The following is a 22773-nucleotide window of genomic DNA, read 5'->3' on the forward strand; positions in this document are numbered from 1 at the left end:
ATGTCTGAGAAAAAGATCTGACAAATTTGAGGACAAATTTTTACATATCTCGATTAGATTGCCCGTTAGATTGGTAAAAGAAAGTAGTGCCGATTCGTCGCATTCACTGTACAGAAGACTCCATTAATGCGCAGTCTTACTTCCTAGGCGTGACATTGAACAATTTCCAGTCATGCGTATTACGTCCGAATATTCGTCGTGCTTCATGACTGTTGATTATTCGGTAAACCGGCAAGATACTCCAAAGCCATGATGCACGAATATTCAGAAATGATGCGCTTGATTGGAAATGTTGGATCGATGTCACCATGCCTAGAGAGTAGGACTAACATAATGGAGTCTTGTGTACAGTCGGCGTCTCATGTATGCTGTATCGTTTCCTAGATTGAAATTTATTATTACACGACTTATAGTACTTTCGCATATATACATAAAGTTGGCTGAAACCCTTTTAATTAGAACCCTTATCACCGTTACAACTAGAGTAACTTCTGCGATTTTCAATATTATGCTTTTATATATGAGGCTAAAAATCGTGTAAAAGATAGAAAAAAGTAGCGTGACTGTGTCAATGTTAACGTGATACAGCGTTTCGCCTTCGTGTTATCGATGCTCGTCAAGTTCACCTACGATTTTGGCCTTCTCTCAACGAAGAGACTTTTGTTTATGAATTAATCGCTACGACCCCCGCGAGTCTTCCGCTCGTTGGAAATATCACGGGATTACGCGAGTGTGCCTGTGGCTGCTAACTAACCCGGCTTTCAATTTCTAGCCTCCGTTTCTGCGCGCCGGTCTAAAGCCCGCGTAATTCCCTTCGATCCAATTACGCAATTAACGTGATATATTTTATCGCCGCCGCGCGCTCGATTCGCGTTGCGTAACCGCAAGGTTACAGCGCCGCGATGTTCCCGTTGCGGTGTGATTCCTTTCCTTTGTTTCCTCACTTCTTCCGCAGCCACCGCTGCACATCTTCCTTCATTCCGGACGCGCTTCCGCGTTCAGATCGGCGCGCTATGAGCGTCGCCGAATTAACGTCGCCGAGCTGTTAAGGCGCGAGGGCGGTTCGCTCGAAAGAAAGAAAGAGGGGAAGGGAGATAAAATAAAAATCCGTCACTTCCGGATCCCATGCGGCGCACGTGTGTCCGACCGGCGTGACGCAATGAAAAGTGTGGAAAATAGATGGGTGCGCTCGCGCGACAGTCACTCCGCCGGCATTGTGTACTCGGAAGGAAGTCCAGCTCGGAAGCGGCGCTATTCATGAATTCCGAGGGGATTCTAGGGGGGACGTGCGCACGTACCTCTCTCTCTCTCTCCCCGTATGCGTTCGCTAATGCGGCCTACACTTGCGTGTCTCCTCCGTAGGCGCGCGTATCCGACGGTCTCGGGCGGTTTTCGGAGAAAAATAGCTCCGCTTCGCACGATTTTGACCGAAGTTGTATCCCCGGGAGGCGCGAGCTACGGCGTACCTGGGCAGCCGGGGGATGCTGCCGGTCGCATTCCGCGCTCGGCGAAATTTTCGTGGCGATCGTAGATTGACGAGAGGACGGCGGAATGGAATTTTCGCTCCACCGCTCTGCACATCGATCGTGCACGTGTGTGCGGATTCACCTGGGGAGCCTCGGAACGGGGAGGTGCGGGGAGTGTAGGTGCCGACGAAAACACGTGACTGTCCGCACGCAGGCGGGTGGGGAAACGAGTGCGTTTCGTGGGTGGCCGGTCCCCGTTCCTGTGCTCAGTGTATAATCGCGATTCACGAACCTTGCAGGTCGTGCCGCTGATTTCAGCGGGTGGTTGACGTTTAACATGAGCGTCGTCGTCGGGATTCTCGCCTAAATTTAACGCGCTCTCTCTCTTTTTCGTGCGTGCCTCGCGTGCGCGGCTGCTTGTCGCCCGTGTGCACGATGTCCGATTCCGCGCCGATCGGCCGATAGCGCGGCAGACTTGGTTTTCGCCGGGGACGTGCTGGGGGAAAATCCACGACGAGCATCGACGGCACCACGTATCGCCGAGGTTTCACCATTCTTTTCAGCAACTTCTTTTGAGTAACCGATATCACGATTTTCGCCCGCGATTTTCGCCGCACGATTCTTAATTTCGCGCGAGTAAGCCGGAGAACACCGCAACCGACGAACCCTTTCTTTCAGATGACACAAAAGCCGACCAGAGCTACGTCAATCGTCAGAACGGTGCTCTGAAGAATTGTCCGAGCGAACAACGAAGCGACGTTAAGAAAGGTAAGAGTCCTCGGTATCGACGAAAGGCGAATATGTACTTGGAATGCTGGACTGGACCACGCTTATTTGCATGATCGCTGGAACACTGTATACACGCGGTTCTTTTTCGTTCTATTTATCTCTCTCTCTCTCTCTCTCTCTCACTTTTCTTTTTGTCTTCTTTTCATCAAGACTTATCCTACGATTGCGATTGTCCGAGGCGATCTTTCTAAAAGCCTCTCGAATCGTGTCGCGTAGGGAAGATGCCGGGCGCAGAGTAAGGAAAGTGTATTACGCTGAAAGTAGCCGCGATGAAAGTGCCGACGGTGTAGAAGGCAGTTGTCGCGTCGTTTACACCCGAGGATTCATTCAAGATGCTCGCCGGATGTTCAAATATGTCGTCGAGCAGTCGTTCCGAAGGAAAAAATAGAAGTAAATAAGCGAAAAATATATCATCGTACCTTTGGTCTACTTAGATAAAAATTCCAAGAGATTGTTTCAAACGCGATATCTTCTCCGTTCTGTTCATTTTAATAATCCTCTTTGCCTCGTAGTCAAACCCGAGCCCGATTCGCGGGAGGACTCGCAATTCCCCGCGAAATGCGGCGTAACTGGCGAGTAACGCTCTCTTAATTCACCGAGAAACTTTGCAATCCCGTCGTTCGTTCTCCACCGCGGGAAATCCAACGAGGATCGCGGAAAACGAGCCCGTTCTCACCAAACGCGAAAATAAGCGTCGAACAAGCGCGCTGAGAAAGATCCCCGAGTGGGGAAACGTGTAGCAAATATCAGGTAGAGACGGGGGGGGGGGGNGGGAGAAATCGAGTGTCTCTTTCCGGGAGACAGAGCTCACAGAAAGCGTTTCCGCGAAGGAATCCTCCCTGGGCGAGCGGGAAGGGCTGCGGAAAAACTGCTCGGGTGTGCGAGAGAATTTCCTCTCCACGAATTCGCACGATACCGTAGGACGTCGCGATCCGCCGACGGATTACGGCGGGATGCCGCAGGGGAGCGCGCGTAACCGCGGCCGCAGGTGCCGGAACCGCCGTCGGGCGCAGCGGCCGCTCGCTGAATCGCATGACGGCGAACGACGGAAGAAACCGGAGGGAATTCCGGCGAAGGCCGACAACAACGACGAGGAGGAGAGGAGAAGAGAAGCCTCGAAGACGAGCTTGGCCGCGGCCAAGCACCGCTTCTTCCGGCCGGACGAGAGACGCAGGATCGAGAAGGTCGAGCTGCGATCGTGCGGGCCGAGGATAGTCGAGATCACGACCGTCAGCAGTTTGCCCCTCGAGGCTACGATCGGCCACATCGCCGGGGTGGGCATCCTGGAGACGGGAATCGGCGACAGGACGACGACGAAGGATTCGCCGATAATAACGATATCAGAGCCGGTGGAGGCGTTGGCCGGTACGAAGCGAAGCTCGCGCGAGGACGACGAGTGGACGAGTCGGTTGGAGATTCGCGAGGTCAGCGACAGCGACGCGGAGGTCGAGTGCGGTCGACCGACGATCGTCGAGGTCGAGTCCGACGATCATCCGCTCGATCACGGGGCAGCGAGGGGTCAGTTCGTGCCGCAGAAGAAGTCGGAGTCGCCGACTCTGATGTGGGACACGGTGATGCCGCGGGAGGTCGAGAGGAAGCTGCGGAATTTCATCGAGGGCCTGCAGCTGCCGAGCTTCTCCGAGGAGATCACCGAGGAGGACGGCGGCTCCTCGGAGAAGCTGTCCCGTCAGGCGACGGTGGAGGACAGATCCTCGGAGAAGGTGGCCGGCACGTCGCGTCGGAAGACGAGGAAACGCGCCGTCTCGGAGTCTCACTTCGCCAGCCTCCTGGAGATCATACAGGAGGAGGGCGAGAGGCTGTCGGAAGACGAGGCGCAGCACATTAGGGACTTCATCAACGAGGAGATCAGCAAGTACCGGCGCGAGGACAGGCGATCCGCCGAGAGGAACGGCGCCCCGGTGAAAAGAGACGAGAAGGTCTGCGAGATGCCCACGTGCGACGTCACGATCAGCGTCGACGCGTCGGCGTGCGCGGCGAGCGAGGAATCCGCTGGGAATAACGTCGGCTCCGAAGCGACGCACTCGCCGAGCAACGCGTCGTCCGCGGCGATTACGAGGAACGAGGGCCTCATCGACAGGAAAATGGACGTTCTGCCGAGCGAGGCTGTGAGCGAGGAGCGGGGCGAATCAGCGGCGAGCGGTAAGCCGGAAGACGTCAATAATAACGCGAGCATAGGAAACAACGCGACGATGGAGCGCGATGAATCATCGCGCATCGAAACGGTGAGGGGATCGAAGGAACGCGATTCCGTCGGGACGCCACGAGGACGCGAGCAGCGGCTCGTCTCGTGCCCGTCGCGAGAGAAGCGACCGCCGCTTCCTCCAAAGAGGTCGTCCAGTTTCGGCCACGAGCCGCAGAGACCGCCGACGCCACCTGAAATAGACTACGCGTCGAGCGGTGCGAACATTCGCCGAGCGCTCGGCGCGGATTTACTCGCGCGGAAGCGCGAGATCGGGGACGAGAAGACGGCTGTCTCTCGTCCTTCGGACGTCCGGCCCGACGAGGCTCGCGAAACTTTGCGAAACCGCGCGAACCGGCTCGGCGCGCCAACCAGCGGGAATGTCGAGGCTCCGGGTGGCTCATCGATCGCGTCATCGGGTATTCGCGACGGTGATCCGTCGCGCGACGTCGGGACGCTCGGCGTCGCGCTGGCAAGCGCGACCAGCACGGAAATAACGCGTCGCGAGGAAGGGAAGCCCGCGACGGCCGTTGTTGCACGCCCGCCGACACGAGACGCTCCGTCGTCGAGGCGACGGCAGGCCGGCGGTCCTTTGGCTAAGGACGATCCCGGGACTCCGAAGATTGGCAAGATGGCCGCTGATAAGTCGGACGCGACTCCTTCGCCGGGTGACGACTCGACGAAGAGTAGCGAGCGGAAGCCCGGAGGAGGGCACGTCGGCGAGGAGTCGACGTCGAGCTACCATCGCGAGCGGACGGTGAAGAAGAGCGAGATGTCGGAGACGCGGGTAGTTGAGCGACGCGAGGAGAGCTCGGGTGCCGAGGATGGCCCTCGTAACTCCGAGTGTTCGACGTGGGAGTCGAGGCGCGAGGAGAGGCGCGAGGAGAGGTACGAGGAGAAGCGCGAAGAAACGCGCGGCTTCCGCCGGTCCGACGACGAAGCGAGCTCCCCGGGTGCACCGGACCTCCAAGGACACGACTCGTCGAGCAGCACCGCGTCCTTCAGCACCGTGAAACGCTGTCCGACGGAAGCTTCGTTGACCGACATCAACGCGATCGGGGACTGCGGTTCCCGGGAAGAGTCCTTCGTCCCTTACTCGCCCGTGGAGGGTCTCCAAGGCCCGAGAGCGTGCGAACGAGTCTCCGAGGACTCGTCACTCCGCACGACCGACCGGCCGTCTTCCTTGCGGGAGCTCTGCGTGAAGAAGATCCTCTCGATGCCGTTCGGGCCGCAGGTGATCAGCGAGATCACCACGCCGCGGCTCAACATCTTCGAGAGTCTGCGGGCCCTGCAGAGGTTTGTGAGTAACGCTCGCGATAACGCCCGATTAAACCCGCATGGAGTGGTGACTGACCCGGCCGGACTAACGAAAGCGCCGACCTCGGGAGATGAGCCTAACGAACACGCTGTTTCAGAGCTAAGGGCTAAGTCGTCGGTTAATATTGAGACTCCTTTGTCAGACATGGAGCGCCATTGGAGAGGTCTCTCCACGTCGGAGGACCCGAGACTGCTGGTCTGCCTGTCGCCGTCGCAGCAGCAGGCGACGTCGGTGCGCACCAGCGCCGACACCTTGCTGGACCTCCACCGGAAGTTCTTGAATCGGCACAGCTATCGCGACGAACAGCCGCAGTGCGTTCCTCTGCCGCAGTACCGGGTGCAGCTCCTCCCGATGAGGGACGACGACGCGCCCAGGCCACCCGCTCGTGCTGTTCGTCGCGGCGGACCGAGCAACAGGCTGCTGGAGATCATCAAGGAGCACTCTCCGGCGTCCCGAGACGGTGCGGAACGTCCATCGTCTGAGAGAACGGACGAGTCCTCGGACCGTTGGTGCGCTTTCGGGGGTCAAGAGCGTCGCAAGGCCTCGAATCTCGCCGATTGCCGAAGCGCCGCCGCGAACGAGTTATTCTTGGCGGCGGCGAGGGGCGAGGGTGGACGCGACGATAAGCCGAGTCACGTGGCCCGAGGAGATCAGTCTAGGATTGCGACACGGTGCACCGCCGGACATCGGCCATCGGGCGACGCTGCTGTGATAGCCCGCGATTCGAACAGCGCCCCGGACGCCGGCAAGAAGACTCGGAGGGCCGCCGAGCTCGGTCGGCACGTGAACCCGGCGCTGATCGACGACAAGCTGGAGGTGCCGCCGTTGCCGAAGCGCACGGTCACGGTGGACCGGTCCTGCATCGACACCACGAGCATCTTCGATCGGAACCCGCCGAGGAGCCACTTGGAGCCACGGAGGGCTCGCGAGACGGCGGAGAGTCTGAAGCACGTGGCGGCCGCGGAGATCATGGATCAGCTGAAGAACCTGCGGCTGGACGGCGGCAGGAGGGCCTCTTTGCCGCAGGAGTGCTTCACGCACCAGCTCAAGTATATCGAGCTGCTGGAGGAGCAGCTGAAGAACGTGATATTGGCGGAGGAGGAGGAGCTGCAGACGCGACAATGCGAGGACGTGAAGGGCCGCAGCGATATTCCTGAGGAGGTGCCGAGGAAGACCCGCGTGACTTTCGCACGCGACGGGACGACGGAATGCGCGAGGGACACCTGCCGGAGTGAGCCGGAAGTGCAGGCGGAGAGCTGGCGGGAGAAATCGCGGAACGTGGAGAACGATCGCACGGAGACGATCGACGAAGCGGGCAGTCGCCGGTTCAGGAAGGTGCGCCACGAGAACGGTGCGCGCGAGGAGGAGTCCTCGGAGAGCATCGAGCGTAAGGAGTGTCGCGTGATCATCGGGGAACCGGGGAAGAACGAGCGTAGCGCGAAAACCCCGACGACGAGCGCATCCACCGAAACGCGGCCGAGCGTCCTCAAGGACGTCCGGACGAAGAGATCGCTACCGACCAACGGGGAAGTGTTTCGCCAACGAATGTACGACGAGTACGTGCACAAGGTGCTGGAGCGGCAAGAGCGGAAGAACCACAAGGTCGTGAAGATCAGCTCTCACGAGGACATCCGCAAGGTGGACGGCAAGTCGAGCGACATGAGCGCCATGGCGAAGGAGTTCATCGAGAAGGCGCGCAGCCGGCTGAATAAGTTCGGGATCAACTTTGACGGGACGGAACGCGAAGAGGAGGAGGAGGAGGAGCAACGCCGGGAGGACGGCGTGGTGATCAGGGCCAAGTGCCTGATCGATGGCGAGGAGCTCGAGGACGCTCGGAAGCTGCCGAAACATCTGCGGGAGTTCCTGAAGATCTCCAGCGAGGAGGACGGCGAGGGCGGTGAGTTACGGCGAATGGGCGATGGATTGCTGTGTTGCTCGTCGTGTTGCGAGATTGATGCCGATGGTTGATGGCTGCTCGAGATGGCTGCCCCCGCCCGAGGATCTCCCGACGAGGCGACCCTTGTAACAACCACTAACGTAGCGCGCGCGCGCCTCCCGACCCGTTCGTAGGTGCCTATTGTTTGTCGTCACTAACGATGTTGATGGTATTATGATTAATTGTCCACCTATCCACACCTGGTGCCGACGACACCCAGAAGAGAGAGACTGCTAAGCGGACGGACGAGAGTTCTCCGTTTACCCCGGCTGCTGCTCCCGGCATTGGCCGATCGATCTTCGCGTTGGAACCGAGATCGACGCGAGACGTACGCGGAAAATTGTATATTTGTGGGGGTTACGAACCAAGGAAGGATAGATCGGTCTTGAAAGACTAATCGTGACTATTGTAGCGATGTGATATTTTTAATTTTGTCGGAAGATATAAATGTTTAACGTGTGATGACGCATATACCGGAGAAACGTGAGCACGGTGAATCCACTTTTCACGTTAACCCTGAGAGTGACAACACGATCTTGATATTAATGGTAACATCATAGGCCTTTCAGGCCTACGTTATAAAAATTGGTAAAAATAAATTTTTTTGCATTTTTGTCTTTTATGAATTATTAAGTTTACTATCAACTTTTATTTACTGTCTTTGTAGACTGGCGAGGGGAGGGGGTCGTCGCCAGGGAATCAGTTATTTTATTGAATCAGGCTGATAATAGCGGTATTTGCAACTCTTTCTTTCCGAGGGACAGGAACGGCTTCTTGCGAAAAATATGAGAAGGAGAATGAGCAGAAGGAAACGTGTGGGTCTAACATTACCGTTGGAATTGGACGAATCCCGAGTCTCAATTATCGTTTTCATATACAAGAGACCCCCTCAACTTTTCTCAAATTTCGACTAAATTGAAATACCACATATCGAATCCGTGTATCGCGAAATATATCCTCCCGAATATTTTCAAAATACTTACACTATCGCTACAACAATTGCGATTAAGCTCCTGAAGATAATCGCGAGCGGTAATTTCGCGCGAGCGTACTGACGGCTGCGCTTGTTAATTCGACAAGACCGTGATTGAAATAGTTGGGCTTTTCCGGAAGATCGAGCATTTCCCTCGTCTTCGACGAGCGCGGCGTTCTCGTTGGATCCCACCTCGACCGTCGACGTAAACAAACTTTCTTAATGACGGCGACACGCGGCAACGTCGAAACGGAAATCTCATTACTGTCTCAAGTACGTTTTCGCAGACAACTCCGCGAGGGCGAAATTAATTCCCGGCGATAAATAGGGGAGAAAGAGAGAGAGCAACGCGGATCTATTCGCACAGGTCGACATATGCGCGGACCCGGATCGTTTCAATTCCGTAATCCGATTAATATCTAATATTGCGCGTCGGGTGCGAAATCGTCTCGCAAATGCAAACAATAAATCTCATTGTAAACGCGAGGCGCGACGAATGCGCGACGGATGCGCATGCGTGCGAGCGAGCGAGCGAGCTTACGATTAGCGCGACGTTCATAAATACGGCGTATTTACGTGCATTTTTAATTAACGAGCGCTCGTCCGCGCGTGGAGTTTCGCGTCGCGGAGCGCAAAATGCAGTTTAACATTTCACAGCGCGCAAACGCGCGATATTTCGGCATTTATTCGTCTGCGGCGATCGACCGGTCGGAGCGATGGAAAATTATTGTATTAACATTTCAAGCTTCTTCCGCGCTCGGGTTTCGCGCGGGAGCGTATAATGAACCGCGACAATTTACGCGATAACGAATATCAACACGGAGAGAGGCTCAAAGGCTATCAGTGTTGCGTCACGTTGTCGTTCGCGTTTTTGGCTCCCTCTCTCTCTCTCTCTCTTCCTCCTTCTCGCGCCGATTAGTTACGGAATATTTCATCTCGGATCGTCGTCACGGAGTGATTCAACGTCTTTCTCGTAATCTCCGCGCGTCCCCATTAAAATCCACGATTCACGCGGCACCGTTCTCGTTCAGACTCCGGGAGCGGGCGAAAATTCTACCCGATGCGATCAAGTTCCACCAAACATCTATCCCGATAACGCGACCTATCCGTCAGGTGATACCATAACTGCAGGGGGAGGGATGGAGAGCAGCGGCGATCGCGGCTCATTTTTCCGCGTCTCGCAATCGTCACGATAGAGCCGTCGCGCGTTGTAGCTCTCGTGATTCATTCGAGGATGTAAATCTAAATATAAGCCCCCCCGGCGAGAAATAGGCCACCGCCTCGTCCGACTAGCATCTCGGCTAGCGCCGGAACCACCGTCTTGTTTTCGGCTATTTCGAAGCGATACCGTGGCCTACTGGCCTGCTCGTCCGCGCATCCCGAAATTACTCTCGCGTCGTCCGAGAGATTTTTACCCGCTGAACTGCCGTGCTCGAGCTGTCGATGATAACGGAGTCAGAGAGAGAGAGAGGAGGGCTTAGACTCCGGTCAAACTTCTCGTTATCCCGAGAATTATGACCCGCTCTCTTTTAAGAGCTCATCGGGGAATCTGTATCGCTTTCGATGCTCTCGAAGTGGTTAATCCACGTGCGAATCGTAATCGGACCTCATATACTCACCTGTCGTAAATCCGACAACGGTGGAATCGATCATCCAGCTATTTCACCTGAAATTCGCTTCTTCTCATCGCGCCATATTTCATCGCACGGCCGATTTTTTCCCATCCGTTGCTTGCTTCGCTTGTTTGCGGATAATGCGTTATACCGGAGCTGTGCAAATAGATCGCGAAACTGCAGCGGGAGCACGTGTCTCACGTGTCGCACGTTCCGACGATTAACGTCAGCGCGAAGCGAGATTTTTTGTTCTTTTCTCTCCCGGCAGATACGATTATACGTGATAATTGAAGTTTGATATATACGTCACGCCTGATGTCACATTGTTAAGCTCTCACGTTGTCATTTTGCCAAGCGTGCGCTCGCCTTATTATTATTATTAACTCACTAGGGTTATTTGTATTTCGTAAGTCGCGTGAACCTTTCAACGCGGTTACCGAAGAGTCCGTTTATTTTCTATTCTAAGTTTAGCACGAAAGTTTAGCCACAGCGCGCGTTCCGCCGGAGCTGTATGCGCGAATTTAGATATCCGCCGATCCCTTCGCCAGCTCGTGTATCGATCGACGAATTAACCCCTCTTTTTGCGAGCGAAGGAAAAAATGAAGGAAACCGGAATAGGAACGTTGAATTACTCGGAAACCGTGAAAACCGCTCTCTTCGTTTTCAATTCTAACGTCTCTCTTCTCTCTCTCTCGCTAACCAATTTGCCATTATGCTCGAACTTAATTCATCGCACCGTCTTTTCTTTTTCTTTCTTTTTTTGGTGGATGTGGGCATGCTTTTTTAATCAAAGGGAGTGGCCGCGATGTCGCTGCAAAGGGAAGAGACGGCGATCTGCTGCACGAGATTGACAAAGCTTTGAGAATCGGCCGGGGATTTCTACTTGAGCAAGGTGCGTTCGCAATTCCGCTTGATCACTGATAGCATGCATTACAATAGTAATACTGTAAATAGAGATGATCTTCGGAAGCTTTGTGACCGGTAATCATGTAACATAATTAGCGTGGTAACGCATATATCTCGAAAGGGAATCGTCGAGAGGCCGTGGTTAAATTTCGAGATGCTCCGCTCAGAGCAATTAGGAGAATTGCACCGAATAAATCGCTCTAATGGTAAATATATATATATATATATATATTTATTACCATTAAATTGTATTACCGTTAGACTGTTTGATCCGAGCCACAGAATCACCTTCAACAGAGCGATTTATTCGGTGCAATTCTCCTAATATATATATGAAATATACAGAGACGTTTACGATTGGGATTAGATCCTAGAGAAGTGCTGGCGGCGGTAGAAACATTTGATATACAAGCGTTTGATAAAGCGATTGTATGAGCGGCGCGTATATATATACTCGGCAATGTTGGTTGGCGGTGTACTGGAAATTGTGTGCAGAACGACGTCGGCGTAGTGAGCGTCGCGCGCGGCGCGGCGCCGAGCCTCGTCGGCGTCCCGACGCCTCAGTCGGTTGGCACCTACCGTACTTTCCCGAGAGGCTGTTCCACGTCGTAACGCGAAATCGTCGTGTCGTGGCGGAGAAAAGGCAGGAAAGGGGAATAAAGAACGGAGAGAGATAGAAGCGTTATAAGCTCGCGAAGTGACGATGTTGGAGAAAAGTGAGTGATCGCTGCGGGTCCGTCGACGTATCGTCGAGCAAAAGCGTGCGACGAAATCAGCAAAGTAGGCGTTCGGGGGAGATTGCCTCAACAGGTAGTTCCTCGCGACCGCGAAGACGATCGACACCTCCCGTTATCCTCTCGAAGGAAATCTCCTCGAACGACGACGGATTTCCGCGGGATCGACGGGGAAATCTCGAACAACGCGCGCGCGCGCGCGGGGCTGTTCAAGTGGCGGCGGAGAGAGAGAAGTCTATCCAGCGTAAAGCGAATTCTATTTAAAAACGGCATGTCGCGGTGAAAAGCATCAAAATTTCATCGGAGATTGATCGAGCTTTAGCGGCAGCGTCCGGTTGCAGTGATTGCTAATGGAAATCGGCTTTCCAAACGCCGCGCGCTGGTACGCTCAGACTGGCCGAGGAATAAGGCGTCTCTTTGTCCTTCTATTTGCGCCTGTCTCGTAACAGCTCATCAAGATCGCTTTTATATTAATGAATCGCGGCGGTCTCATCGTGAAAATAACTCTGAAGAGCACTCGAGACGGACGCGACGTATAATCGAGGTGGGGGGAGTGTTGACGTTGACCCGTTATAAACATCGAGGTGTCCCGCGTTGGGTTTCGAAGAGTTCTTCTTTGAAAAGAGAGGGAGGAAAATATCGCACATGTGATGTCACTTTGATGTTATCGGTGAATTTTCGCGATATTTCAGTGAACATCGTTATTTAAGTACGGGAGAATGTAATATCTTCGGAACGGCGAGACACGCTGTTTGACAAAATGTTGTTTGATGCTTTCAGAGAACGTTATGTTCGCCCCTACGTTTAAAGCCTCGTCAGCGAAACCAGGTAAACCTGTGCGAAGAGACGTATGTGTACCTCTGTGTGTGTGTGTGTATCTCTCTCTCTAACGGAGTATTTTCGTCATTACCGCGCGCTTCACGCGGACGTCTGAAAATACTATTTAATTATTCAATTATTCACCTCTCTGATAATTCGTTCACATTTTCGAATATTCCACGACAAAAATATTCCGTCGAAATCCCTCCGATTCAAGACACCTCTGTTGAAGGAGGCTTTCGTTGCTTAATCGACTTTTCGCTTCAATCTGTATTCGGTGACAAATTCGAGGACGCCGGGAAACGCTGCGAGGAAAGAACCGGAATTATTTGCTGAAAGTACTCGTCTCGGCCGTGTTAACAAAGAGTCGTTCCACGGGCGGTCGGTGTAATAAAATGAATTAAGTGTCGAGCGTTGGGTGTATTCGCGGGGGCCGCACGCGTGCGAACTCAGCAGAGAATTCGTAATTAAGTTCCGCGCGCGGTGTGCGTGCGATTCTCTACGTATGTGCGGTGTGTGCATGCATGCTAACGCGTGTCGTAATCTCGCGTTACAATCTATCACAGGCGTGCATTAATTTCGGCGGCGGTTCGAGAGTGTCGTCCTTGCGGTATTGATGTCCCTCCCCTCCTCACCTTCCCCGGAGCTCGAAGCGGCTAATTAGCGTGACCGTGTCAGTGTTACACGCGCGTTGTCGCCGCGTGATTCGCGAAAAACAATCACGACCTTTTCGACGTTTCGCGAATGCAGCTGGCGCAACGTTGATTAATCGCGCGTTTGCAATTAACGAGAATGTACACTGCCGTGCCGGCGGCGGCGCGACGATATCGTAAATTAATACGTGTAACGCGTGAATTATCGCGTAGCCCCGGATGGCGAGAGTTACGTGCGCGTTTAATCGCGAGGGGTCACTCGGGAGGGGCCGGAATTGTTTTCTTCGTGAAATTGCTCTCGGTCTCTCCCCCGCGTGTTCCGCGGTTACCGCTTGCAAATGCGCGCGTTTTGCGGCCGACCAAACTCTTGGCCGACACGATGTACACGGCGTTACACACACACATATACACACACGTGACGGCCGCCGAATTCGCGCGCCTAACATTCGCTAATAACGGCTGGTGTCGTGCGCAGCGAGTGTGCCGCTCCAGAAAACCGCGCTGCATTGTGTTCGAGTTGGGGCCAATTGCAATTACGCGTGTCTTAATAGAGCCCGGCCGCCCGCGCGCTTCTAATTTTACCCGAATGAACCCACCTCTGATTTCCGTTGTCGCGCCGGCTCGAGCTGACCGGCAGATCCGACGAACGTATGCGCCTGACTCATCGCGTCGCCAATGTATCTTCATCGAATATCCTCATCCCCTCGGCTGATATCGGTTGACGACGGCTGCGACGACGAGGTCATTCGTCGATCGTTTCATTTACGTTAGCGCTATCCCGCGAGTTCCTTCTCTTTTTTTTTCTCACGCAGCCGTGACGAATTTCTTTTCCTTTTTTTTTACTAATTAACTATCTGCGCGCCGGTCGAAACGTCGCTAACGAACCCGAAGTGAGCTTGAACGCTCGTTAATTAAATCGTCGGGCGGAAAAACAGAGCCGGTGAAAAGCGTGTTGATAGTAAAAACAGCGCCGTCTGTATAAATATCTTTGAGCTTGTTTCACATGCCGATTTCACGTCCGCACGATGTACAGATTGGTGCGAACGCTGATACGAAAGCTTTATTATAGATCCACGTGAGAGCCGAAAGAACCGGCCTCGTGGGTCGGGCCGCTACTTATAGTTGTTGACGCGCGGCGTGGAAGCCGCGATGCAGGAAGTAGCACCGGGAAAAAGATGATCCCTTATGTAATGCGCCCTCGTGTGCCAAGATTAGCATCGCGCCGGTGTATACATTTGATACGTTAGCTTCACCGGCAAATCCGGCGAATCCGCGTGACCCAGCTGTTTCAGGAGCAAAGACCTTCTTCCCTGACGAAAGCTGGCTTCCCCTTCGCGTTATTCCGTGCATGTCGGCTGATCGATACATCTGGCGCGAAACGTGCTGTCGCCACGTGCGCGCGGCGTCTTTAGAAAGCCGACGAACGTCGCTCCGGGTTTCCGTCGCGCGACGAAACGCTGCCGTTATCTGACGATAACCACCACGTGCTTGAGTGCTGATTGATGGCGGAGGGCGCTTTCTCAAAAGCGATTTTTCCTTTGCCAGGCGTTTGGTCGCCAGGACAGACAACGGTCGCGAAGGAACCGAGTCCCGATCGTACGGGGGAGCCGCCGAAGGACGAGGCGATTCCGCCGGTCTGGACACCGGCCAGCGCCGGCGCGAGTCCCATCGCGGAGAGGAAGGAGTTTCGTCCTGTGCCGTTCGAGAGCCCCGTACTGAACCGGAGGAGGCAGCCCAAGGAAGAGGTACGTCGCTAATTACGCCGAGATGGCGGCTATTTGCCCAAACAACCGTCCCATTAGCTCGAAAAAGCTCTCTCCGTGTGAATCGGCCGAGCTTTTTAGCTAACGCGGGATTCGGCGTAAAAATCGCCGCTGTCTCTCGGCTAGAAAGAAAGAGAGACTCGCGTTTGCAGAACGCAACTTCTCTCCGATGACGATCTCACGCGAATTGTCTTCCACCGATCGTTCTCGGCTCTCCGACGAAAGGGCCGGCAAGTTCAAGGCTCACGCGAACTTCTTCGCAGGAGGCGACGCCGCCTTGGGAGGAGAGGAAGGAGAGCTCGCGAATCGTCAATTCGCACTCAGCGCCCGCCCAGGGCCTCAACATCCTCGCGTCCACGCCGCGCTTGCCACGCGCCCAGAATCCGACCATCACGTTGCTGCAGAAAGCGAGAGGTCAGCGTTCGCACCCTTCAGTTCGCTGCCGATCGATGAGTATACGGGAGCGGGAAATGATCGAGGGGACATTTAACGGGGAATTCTGTTACTCGTTTCGTTCAGTCGCAGAACATTCCCGCCGAATGACACAGCGTACTGATAGCGTGATTCACTAAACTTGTATCGCGCGGATGTACTCATACTGACGTTACAATTATGTGTCAGTAATAAACGGTTTGATTAGATATATCTTTAACCTGGTTGTGTATAAATTTATCACACGTGAGAGAAAATATGAGAAAAGTAAGAAATGTCTCACGTATGCATTTCCGACGCAGCTTGGATTGCGCGTTATTTCTAACGTCGGGGAAAAAATGTTATCTATTGTGTACGCGCGTCTATGAGAACAGCAGAAAGACGGAATGTTCGTGTCTATTAGCGTTGCTTTTCAACGTTTCTTTCAAGCTATGCAAATTACTGGCTGTCGTGAGCGCGTGCGATTAAAAGAAAGGGACGTTATAACGTTGCGCAAACAGACACTGCCTTGTTTCGACGTTAAAAGTACACCCTAACCGAGCAAGATTACTACGTTATTTTTTCGGGTCACGAATGACTTTTAAATTCTGTGATATTGAATAATTTCTGTAGAAAACACCTCGGCTCTTAATCGCTTTTCATCTTCGTTCGATTGCAAGAGCCTTTAAATTTATAATTCGTTGATAATTATTTGCGTCTTGGAAAAAAAATTCTCCGTAACGTTGCGCCACGATCGTGTTGCAGAGGGACAGTTGCCGAAAGGCGCGGCATATCTGGAGGAAAGCGAATCCACCGACAATCGACCCCCGAGCGACGAGAGGCCGCTGATCTCTCCCGGAGAAATACGTAAGTACACACAAGTAAACGATGAATTCGCAGTAGAAACGATCGAACGATATCACTTTGGTCGTCGTCGTCGCCTTCATAAAGCGCGAACCGACGATCGTACAGTTTCCGCGCGAAAGCCACCCGGTTATAAGTGTGTACCGAGCGGTCGGGAACTGCAGCGCAACCTTATCACTAACGCTCGCTAACTGTGGCTGTGATAACCGTCCTCAATAACGTACGTGTCTACCGATTGTGTACGCGAGTGCTAATGGCTTAAATGTGAAATTGAATTTCATCGTGAAATCGAACCCCGTTCAGTCTACACTGTGAAGAAGGAGTACGAGAGCGAGCCGGAAGCAGAGAATGAGCCGCCGAAGAAGATGGCCGATCTCGGCCCTCGAAAGTTCGAGGGGATCGGCCCGGTGACGAAGGAGGGTATCCCTCTCGTCCTGCGATCGGTAGGTGCATTCACGATTATTCAACTAACTTAAGACACCTTATTAATGATATCGTGTCGCGATAAGCGCGCTCTGGCGCGATTTCTATTGCACTTTAATCGCCGTTATGCGTCGGGAACGCGAGAAAGGAGGATTACTGCTCGGCGCCGTGATCTGCGATATTTTTCTCAGTATCTCTGACAAATTACTTTTAGGAAGTCAAGGAGAGCAATCAGGCGAAATGGTACAAGAGAATGTACGACTCGCTGCACCGCGCCGATCGAAACGGTAAGCTCTCGCCTGAATTACGCGTGCGTTCCTTCCGATGCGCGATATTTAGTTGATAAATAAACCGCGTTATTCGCGTCGTTTAATTAAGCCGTGTAAATTACGGGCTGTTGTGAACGCGCGCGCGGTTAAAAGAGGGGGGGAAACGTTGCGCAAATAAACGCGCGCTTTTTCTCCGGCAATAATGTTTACGTCCTCGGAAACGAAGCGATTTAATTAATTATTGCGTGTAACTCGACGATTTTGTTTCCAGATGACTACGTAACCATCCGTTACAAACCAAGAAGAGGTGAATATTGCACTTTCGCGCATGATTGTGGCGATTGGTCGAGCCACGCGATGTTGCTACTAATATTATACCGAGCGTGGGCGGGCTGCGTAACGCAGTCGTTTTAGCTGCAATTTATAATCGTTTACATAGTAACAGCGTAAAATGCACTAATATCTTATAATTAGCATTGCCGTGACGATGCGCGACTAATATCTGTAAGATAAGCGAATATAGATAGTCGCAAAATATTGTAACGATAGTTAACTTTCACTTCGCGCTCCCTCTCTCTCTCTCTCTCTCACCTCCCTTCTACCTCTTTTCTTTCTCTTTTTCTTCAGAGACTCCTTTTATGTGAATCAATGTACATTTAATCACGTGGACATGGCCTTTTGTGTAACGCAAAGTAACGACTGCCGAACGACGTTCGTCGCGTTTAACAGTCGTGTTAACCGCGTGTGAAAATATTAATAATAAAGCATACTTGCGATAAGCACGCACGAAGCGTGTTGCCTTATCTGATATTTAACGAAATTATTTAACGAAACAATTAACAACGCCGCTTACCTCCCCCTCTCTTTCCTCCTTTCGCGGCAGGATGTGTCCTTCACCCGGATTAACATCAGTGTGGATCGATTAACCGTTAATTCGTGATAATTGGAGTTAATTCGCGTCTCAACGCACAGACACTCGGATTAAACTCGTCCGGGGATCCGAGGATCCCGAAAGCGAGACGAGCTCTCGTCAAATACATCAAGCCAAGTCGGGACAAACTTCTCCCGAGTTGGCGCGGGTTGTCTTCCTCAGCGTGGGAACTTCCCGCGAGTTGACTTGAAGTTCTCATGTCCGATCTTTCAACAGCTTCGCCTTTGGACTTTCTTCCGTCTGGGCGTCGAGTCTCGATATTTTCGCGGGAAAAATTTAATCCGAACTTCTTAACTGTCGTTAAAAGTTCCTTTGACGAGTCGGGCGAAACCGAATGAAATCTTATTGGGAGAGAGGCTTTATCAGATTTTCATTATCGGCCGGGATTACCTCTGATCTCTCGATGCCGAAGAGCTTAAATAATCGGATCTCGCAGAGATAGACGGTACAATAAAATATGTGTGCACAACGTAATGTCCCACCAGTGTGGTAACTTCCTAGAGAGAATAAATCAGAATGTATGTTACTGTGAATCGTTTGTGCGGTGTTAATCGCACGTTTTGTGTGTGTATTTTTTTTTTTTTTATTAGCGCCCGATTTCCGCCCGGACCGGGCGAGAATTTGAATTGTAATCGACTCGAAGCGAAATGGCAAAAAAAAAGGCGACGCATTCCTGTTCCAGGTGGGAGATACGGATACGGAAGCGGCAGCGGATATTTGAGCGAACCGGAACCGCGCGCATACTCGGATCGATCCGTTACTCTCGATAGCCGGCGACGACTGCGCAACAAAGAAAATGATTTCACCACGGCGACTATGCCCAGAAAGTGAGCGAAAATTCAGAAACTTTCCCGTTCGTTTCTCCCCGGCCAGCCGGGGATCGTTTCTTCCGTTCTACCGATCTCCGCCTTTCGATTAATTAAATTTTGCGTTGGAGAGACGAGATAATCCGTGTCTCGTTAGGGCGACGGATGAAGTTTGCACGGAATCAAACACACCTATGACAAAGTAATCCGCGTTTCAATTTAGGAACGGGGCGCTGAGGTACTCGACGGAGATCTATAAAAATCAACCCGGCCGCATCGAGGACTATGAACCGGGGCACTCGTCGATCGCCGAGAAGGAAGCTAAAGAGGTACGCAGCTGCTATCGCTCGCCGTTGAGAGATTAGACAAGAAGACCTGCCTGTATCATAAATTGAAGCGCATTTTCCTATATCATCGAGAGAATCGACCATGAGACACCGCGTACAAGTCATCGACCTGTCGGCGGTGCGACGATCGATGAAAACGTCCCGCTATTATTCTTACTCTCCGGGGAAAATCGTAACTGTGAACGTACGAAATCCGCCCGTCTGGATTTCCATCGATTTCCCGTCAAGAGTGAGAATGATTTGCTCCGGTAGCCTCGGTTAACCAATCTTAATGGAACGGCGAGATATATGCAGCGGCGGAATCACGTTCTCCGCGATGTTTTGCCGAGAGCCTCTATCCCGGAACGTTGAAAGCAAAATGAAAGATTAGTTAACCATGGTTAACGCTATGATGGAGACGCGAGCCCAAAATCGTCTGATACACCGGCGTGCATTCGAGCATTCCTCGCGGCCGCTTCTCGTCGTCTCGAAATTGACCGAACGCGCGGCACGTTGCTCTATATCATTCGATACGGCCGATATTTCGCGCGTACGCGACAGTTACGGTGTAGTAAAAACTCGCGTGCACACGTGTATATTTATTATTCCCTCCTTTTTTTTTATTTTTCTTATCGCAACGAGAAAGAAAAAAAACGTGCGCGCGGCCGCGGCACACGCGATCTCTTTGTTTCTCTCTCTCTCTGCGCGACCCGAAAACAGTCAAACCCCGAAAGAAGCGTCTGAAACACACCTGGAACATGATCGTTTGAAATGGCTTTGCTTCTAGCCGACTTACGACGCGCGGACGAGAAGGAAGGTAATCACGTAATCGAGCGATTAAAACGTGCTTTGCCGGCCAATTATATACGTTTCCTCGTTTATTGAGAGCCTTTATGTTGGCGTTACACGATTAATTGAATTCATTGATTAATTCAAAGCTCTTGCTCTCTCTCTCTCTCTCTCTCTCTCTCTCACTTTTTCCACTATACTCTCTCGCCACCCACGAGGCGATTGTTGCGTTTCTTTGATAAAAACAAACACACATACACGCCAGTCAGCGCATATACACAGTCCTCAGGTGTATCAAGCACGCACGCGTGTGTTCAGGGCTCGCAGAGTCCCTCGAGAAAAGCGTGACTGCGAGAAAAATAATGGAGAGGCCATCTTGTTATGAGGCGCGATGCCGATCGCGCGCGCACACACTTCTCTCGGGACGCCCTGCGATCCCGCAAGTAGCACCAGACCCGTTGATTTTCACACGGCTTTTGTAGCGCTGCTTGTAGTCGATCCTATGTTCAGAAAATGACAACGCTGATTTCCATCTAAAATCGAGATGATCGCGCCAACGAGTCGCGCGTTCCACGGCGCGAGCCATTTCACGCGCATATCTTGCCGGCGGCATCTCTTGTTGTTTTAGATGGAAAACGGCGGCAGAATAATCGGACCAGCTGTCCGACCATCCCTTTTACGAATCTATAAATGTGCCACGGTAACCCCCTTTTAGACAGCGCATAGTATAACACTGTGTTTAATTCTGTGATTCTAGTGGTGGGACGAGGTCATGGACATATTTGACGGGGTACGCCATTTTTATATTAATGCGTAGTTAAATAAGAATCTCTCTTTCTCTCTCTTCCCTCACACACACACACACACCCATCACCTACTCCACTTACTCTTCTCCTCATTTTATTCTTTTATTTTTTATCATCACTGGTACTCTCTCTCTCTCTCTCTTCCCTACGTAGATCGTAAGACTCAATTAAAATTAACATTTCCCATTATTCCGGAATTAACCCGGTAGCGTCGACTCGAGGGGGATCTCGTGCGAAACTCTTGTAAAATATCTCGTTTCCATATAAATCTCCTCCATTTTTTCCCCTATCCCGGTAAATTAGTCGCAAAGTCCGGGGGAAAAAAAATGCGCATATTTTCACATTTTCGACGATCGAACGATCGAGAGAGGATTTCGGGTTCTTTTTCTCTTTCCCTTTGCCGGGTGGAATCGTGCATCACGAGCTTAACGGGATCATTAAATCTCAGGATGTATCGGCAATTCGATCTTTGCCACGCTCGCCGGTTATAAAGCGTTATAGCCGGCGGAGAACGGCGCTTTTTCACACGCGACTTGGTTAGTTAAACGCGTTAACTAACGGCGGCTCACCGCGCACCGATAATCGATGCCCTCCTATCCCTCCGCGCGCAACAGACGCATGCAATCCTCGGGATTTGCCGCAGACCTCGTGTCTGCAAATATCGCAGATTCTTGGCGAAGGGTTATATAACAGCCCGGTGATATCGGAGGCTCGAGTATCGTTGCGATGGGGGTACGCGCATCTCGTGTGTGCATCGCTCCCCGTGTGCGAACCTCGCGTGTAAATCCATGGCACGGTACCCGTATCTTACTAATTGCACCTAAAACCGCCTTCGGTCTTTTGAGCCCCCTCTGTATCATCGGTCGGTCATCCGGGTCGTCCGGCGGTGGTCCGCCACCCCGTCGTCCCTCTGTGTGCGTGTCGCGTGCTCGTCGTCGATGTTTGTGTCGTGTCCGCTCTTATATATGCACCCTACCGTTATCCACTCTTCCCCCGATGACGATGACAACGTAACAACGACGACGACGACGACCACGATGACGACCGCAATGTCGACGTGTTGCGGCTGTGAACGGTAGTGGCTGAACGAAAACGGACGTCCCCAGCACGCGCAGGCCAGGATGGAGTCCCTGCGTGGCATCCGGCAGTCCCGCGTCCTCAGCCTCTCCTACCGGCCGGAGAGCAGCCACAGTGTAAGGATACCGGCGATCAGCGGCACGAAAAGCTCCGAGGTCGGGGCGCGTCCGTTGGAAGGCTCGACCGATCGCTCGACCGATCGTCCGGCGCTCGGTCTCTCCAGGTCGACCGGCCGGTCCAAGCAGTCGTCGGCAGCCGACGCGACGTTCGATCGGTCGAACGAGGACACCGGCGGTCGTATCATCCGACCTCTGGAACGGACCGCCGACTCCTGCTATTGGCACGCCGCCGGCATGCTGGAGGGAAGATCCAAGAGCTTCGTGTTGCCGGATCGTTGCCCGCGCCGATCGCTCGCCGGCATCGAGCGTTCGACAGCCGCCGGTCGCTCGGTACCAGCCGCGATCGCCCCGGACTCGGCCGGCAACAGCGTCCATCGTCATCATCGCCATCATCATCATCACGAGCAGCAGCAGCAGCGTCACCATCATCATCGCCATCAGACCCACCAAGAACCATCGCAACTACGCCCAACGCTCTCTTCTTCTTCTACTTCTTCTTCTTTTTCCAGCACCGATCATATCATGCTACCACCATCACCGACAACACCCTCCGTTATCACCGCGCCGGCTTCACGGGTTAGAGGCTGCCACATCGTCGACAAGTAGAGTGCACGATGACGTTGTCCTCTATCTATCTATCTATCTATTTGTCTGTCTCCATCTGGCTGTCCAGCCATCATCACCTCGCTCTATATGCCTGTTTACACACATCTACATGTTGTTACTCGCATCGACGACACACCGACTACCACCCCACAGTTGGGGCCGACGAGAAGAATCGA

General features: G+C 52.9%; 1 protein-coding gene across 25 annotated transcripts in view; it reads left to right on the plus strand.

Annotated features, from left to right (window-relative positions):
• Positions 1-22773, plus strand: part of LOC106749537 (sorbin and SH3 domain-containing protein 1) — an 80882-nt gene that overhangs the window by 34837 nt on the left and 23272 nt on the right. For 4 of the 25 annotated variants that reach the window (XM_014629094.1, XM_014629093.1, XM_014629103.1 and 1 more), the window contains exons 5-18: positions 2145-2234; positions 3177-7670; positions 12716-12763; positions 14953-15152; positions 15434-15584; positions 16347-16448; positions 16749-16888; positions 17083-17155; positions 17409-17444; positions 18751-18895; positions 19098-19203; positions 19988-20017; positions 20747-20779; positions 21875-21988. In XM_014629094.1, coding sequence (XP_014484580.1) covers positions 2145-2234; positions 3177-7670; positions 12716-12763; positions 14953-15152; positions 15434-15584; positions 16347-16448; positions 16749-16888; positions 17083-17155; positions 17409-17444; positions 18751-18895; positions 19098-19203; positions 19988-20017; positions 20747-20779; positions 21875-21988 — 5762 coding nt within the window. The other 21 variants (XM_014629089.1, XM_014629104.1, XM_014629105.1 and 18 more) reach the window with 21 other exon arrangements.

Source organism: Dinoponera quadriceps, unplaced genomic scaffold, assembly GCF_001313825.1.
Source record: "Dinoponera quadriceps isolate SergipeBrazil2010 unplaced genomic scaffold, ASM131382v1 scaffold3324, whole genome shotgun sequence".
In the NCBI taxonomy this organism is placed as follows: domain Eukaryota; kingdom Metazoa; phylum Arthropoda; class Insecta; order Hymenoptera; family Formicidae; genus Dinoponera; species Dinoponera quadriceps.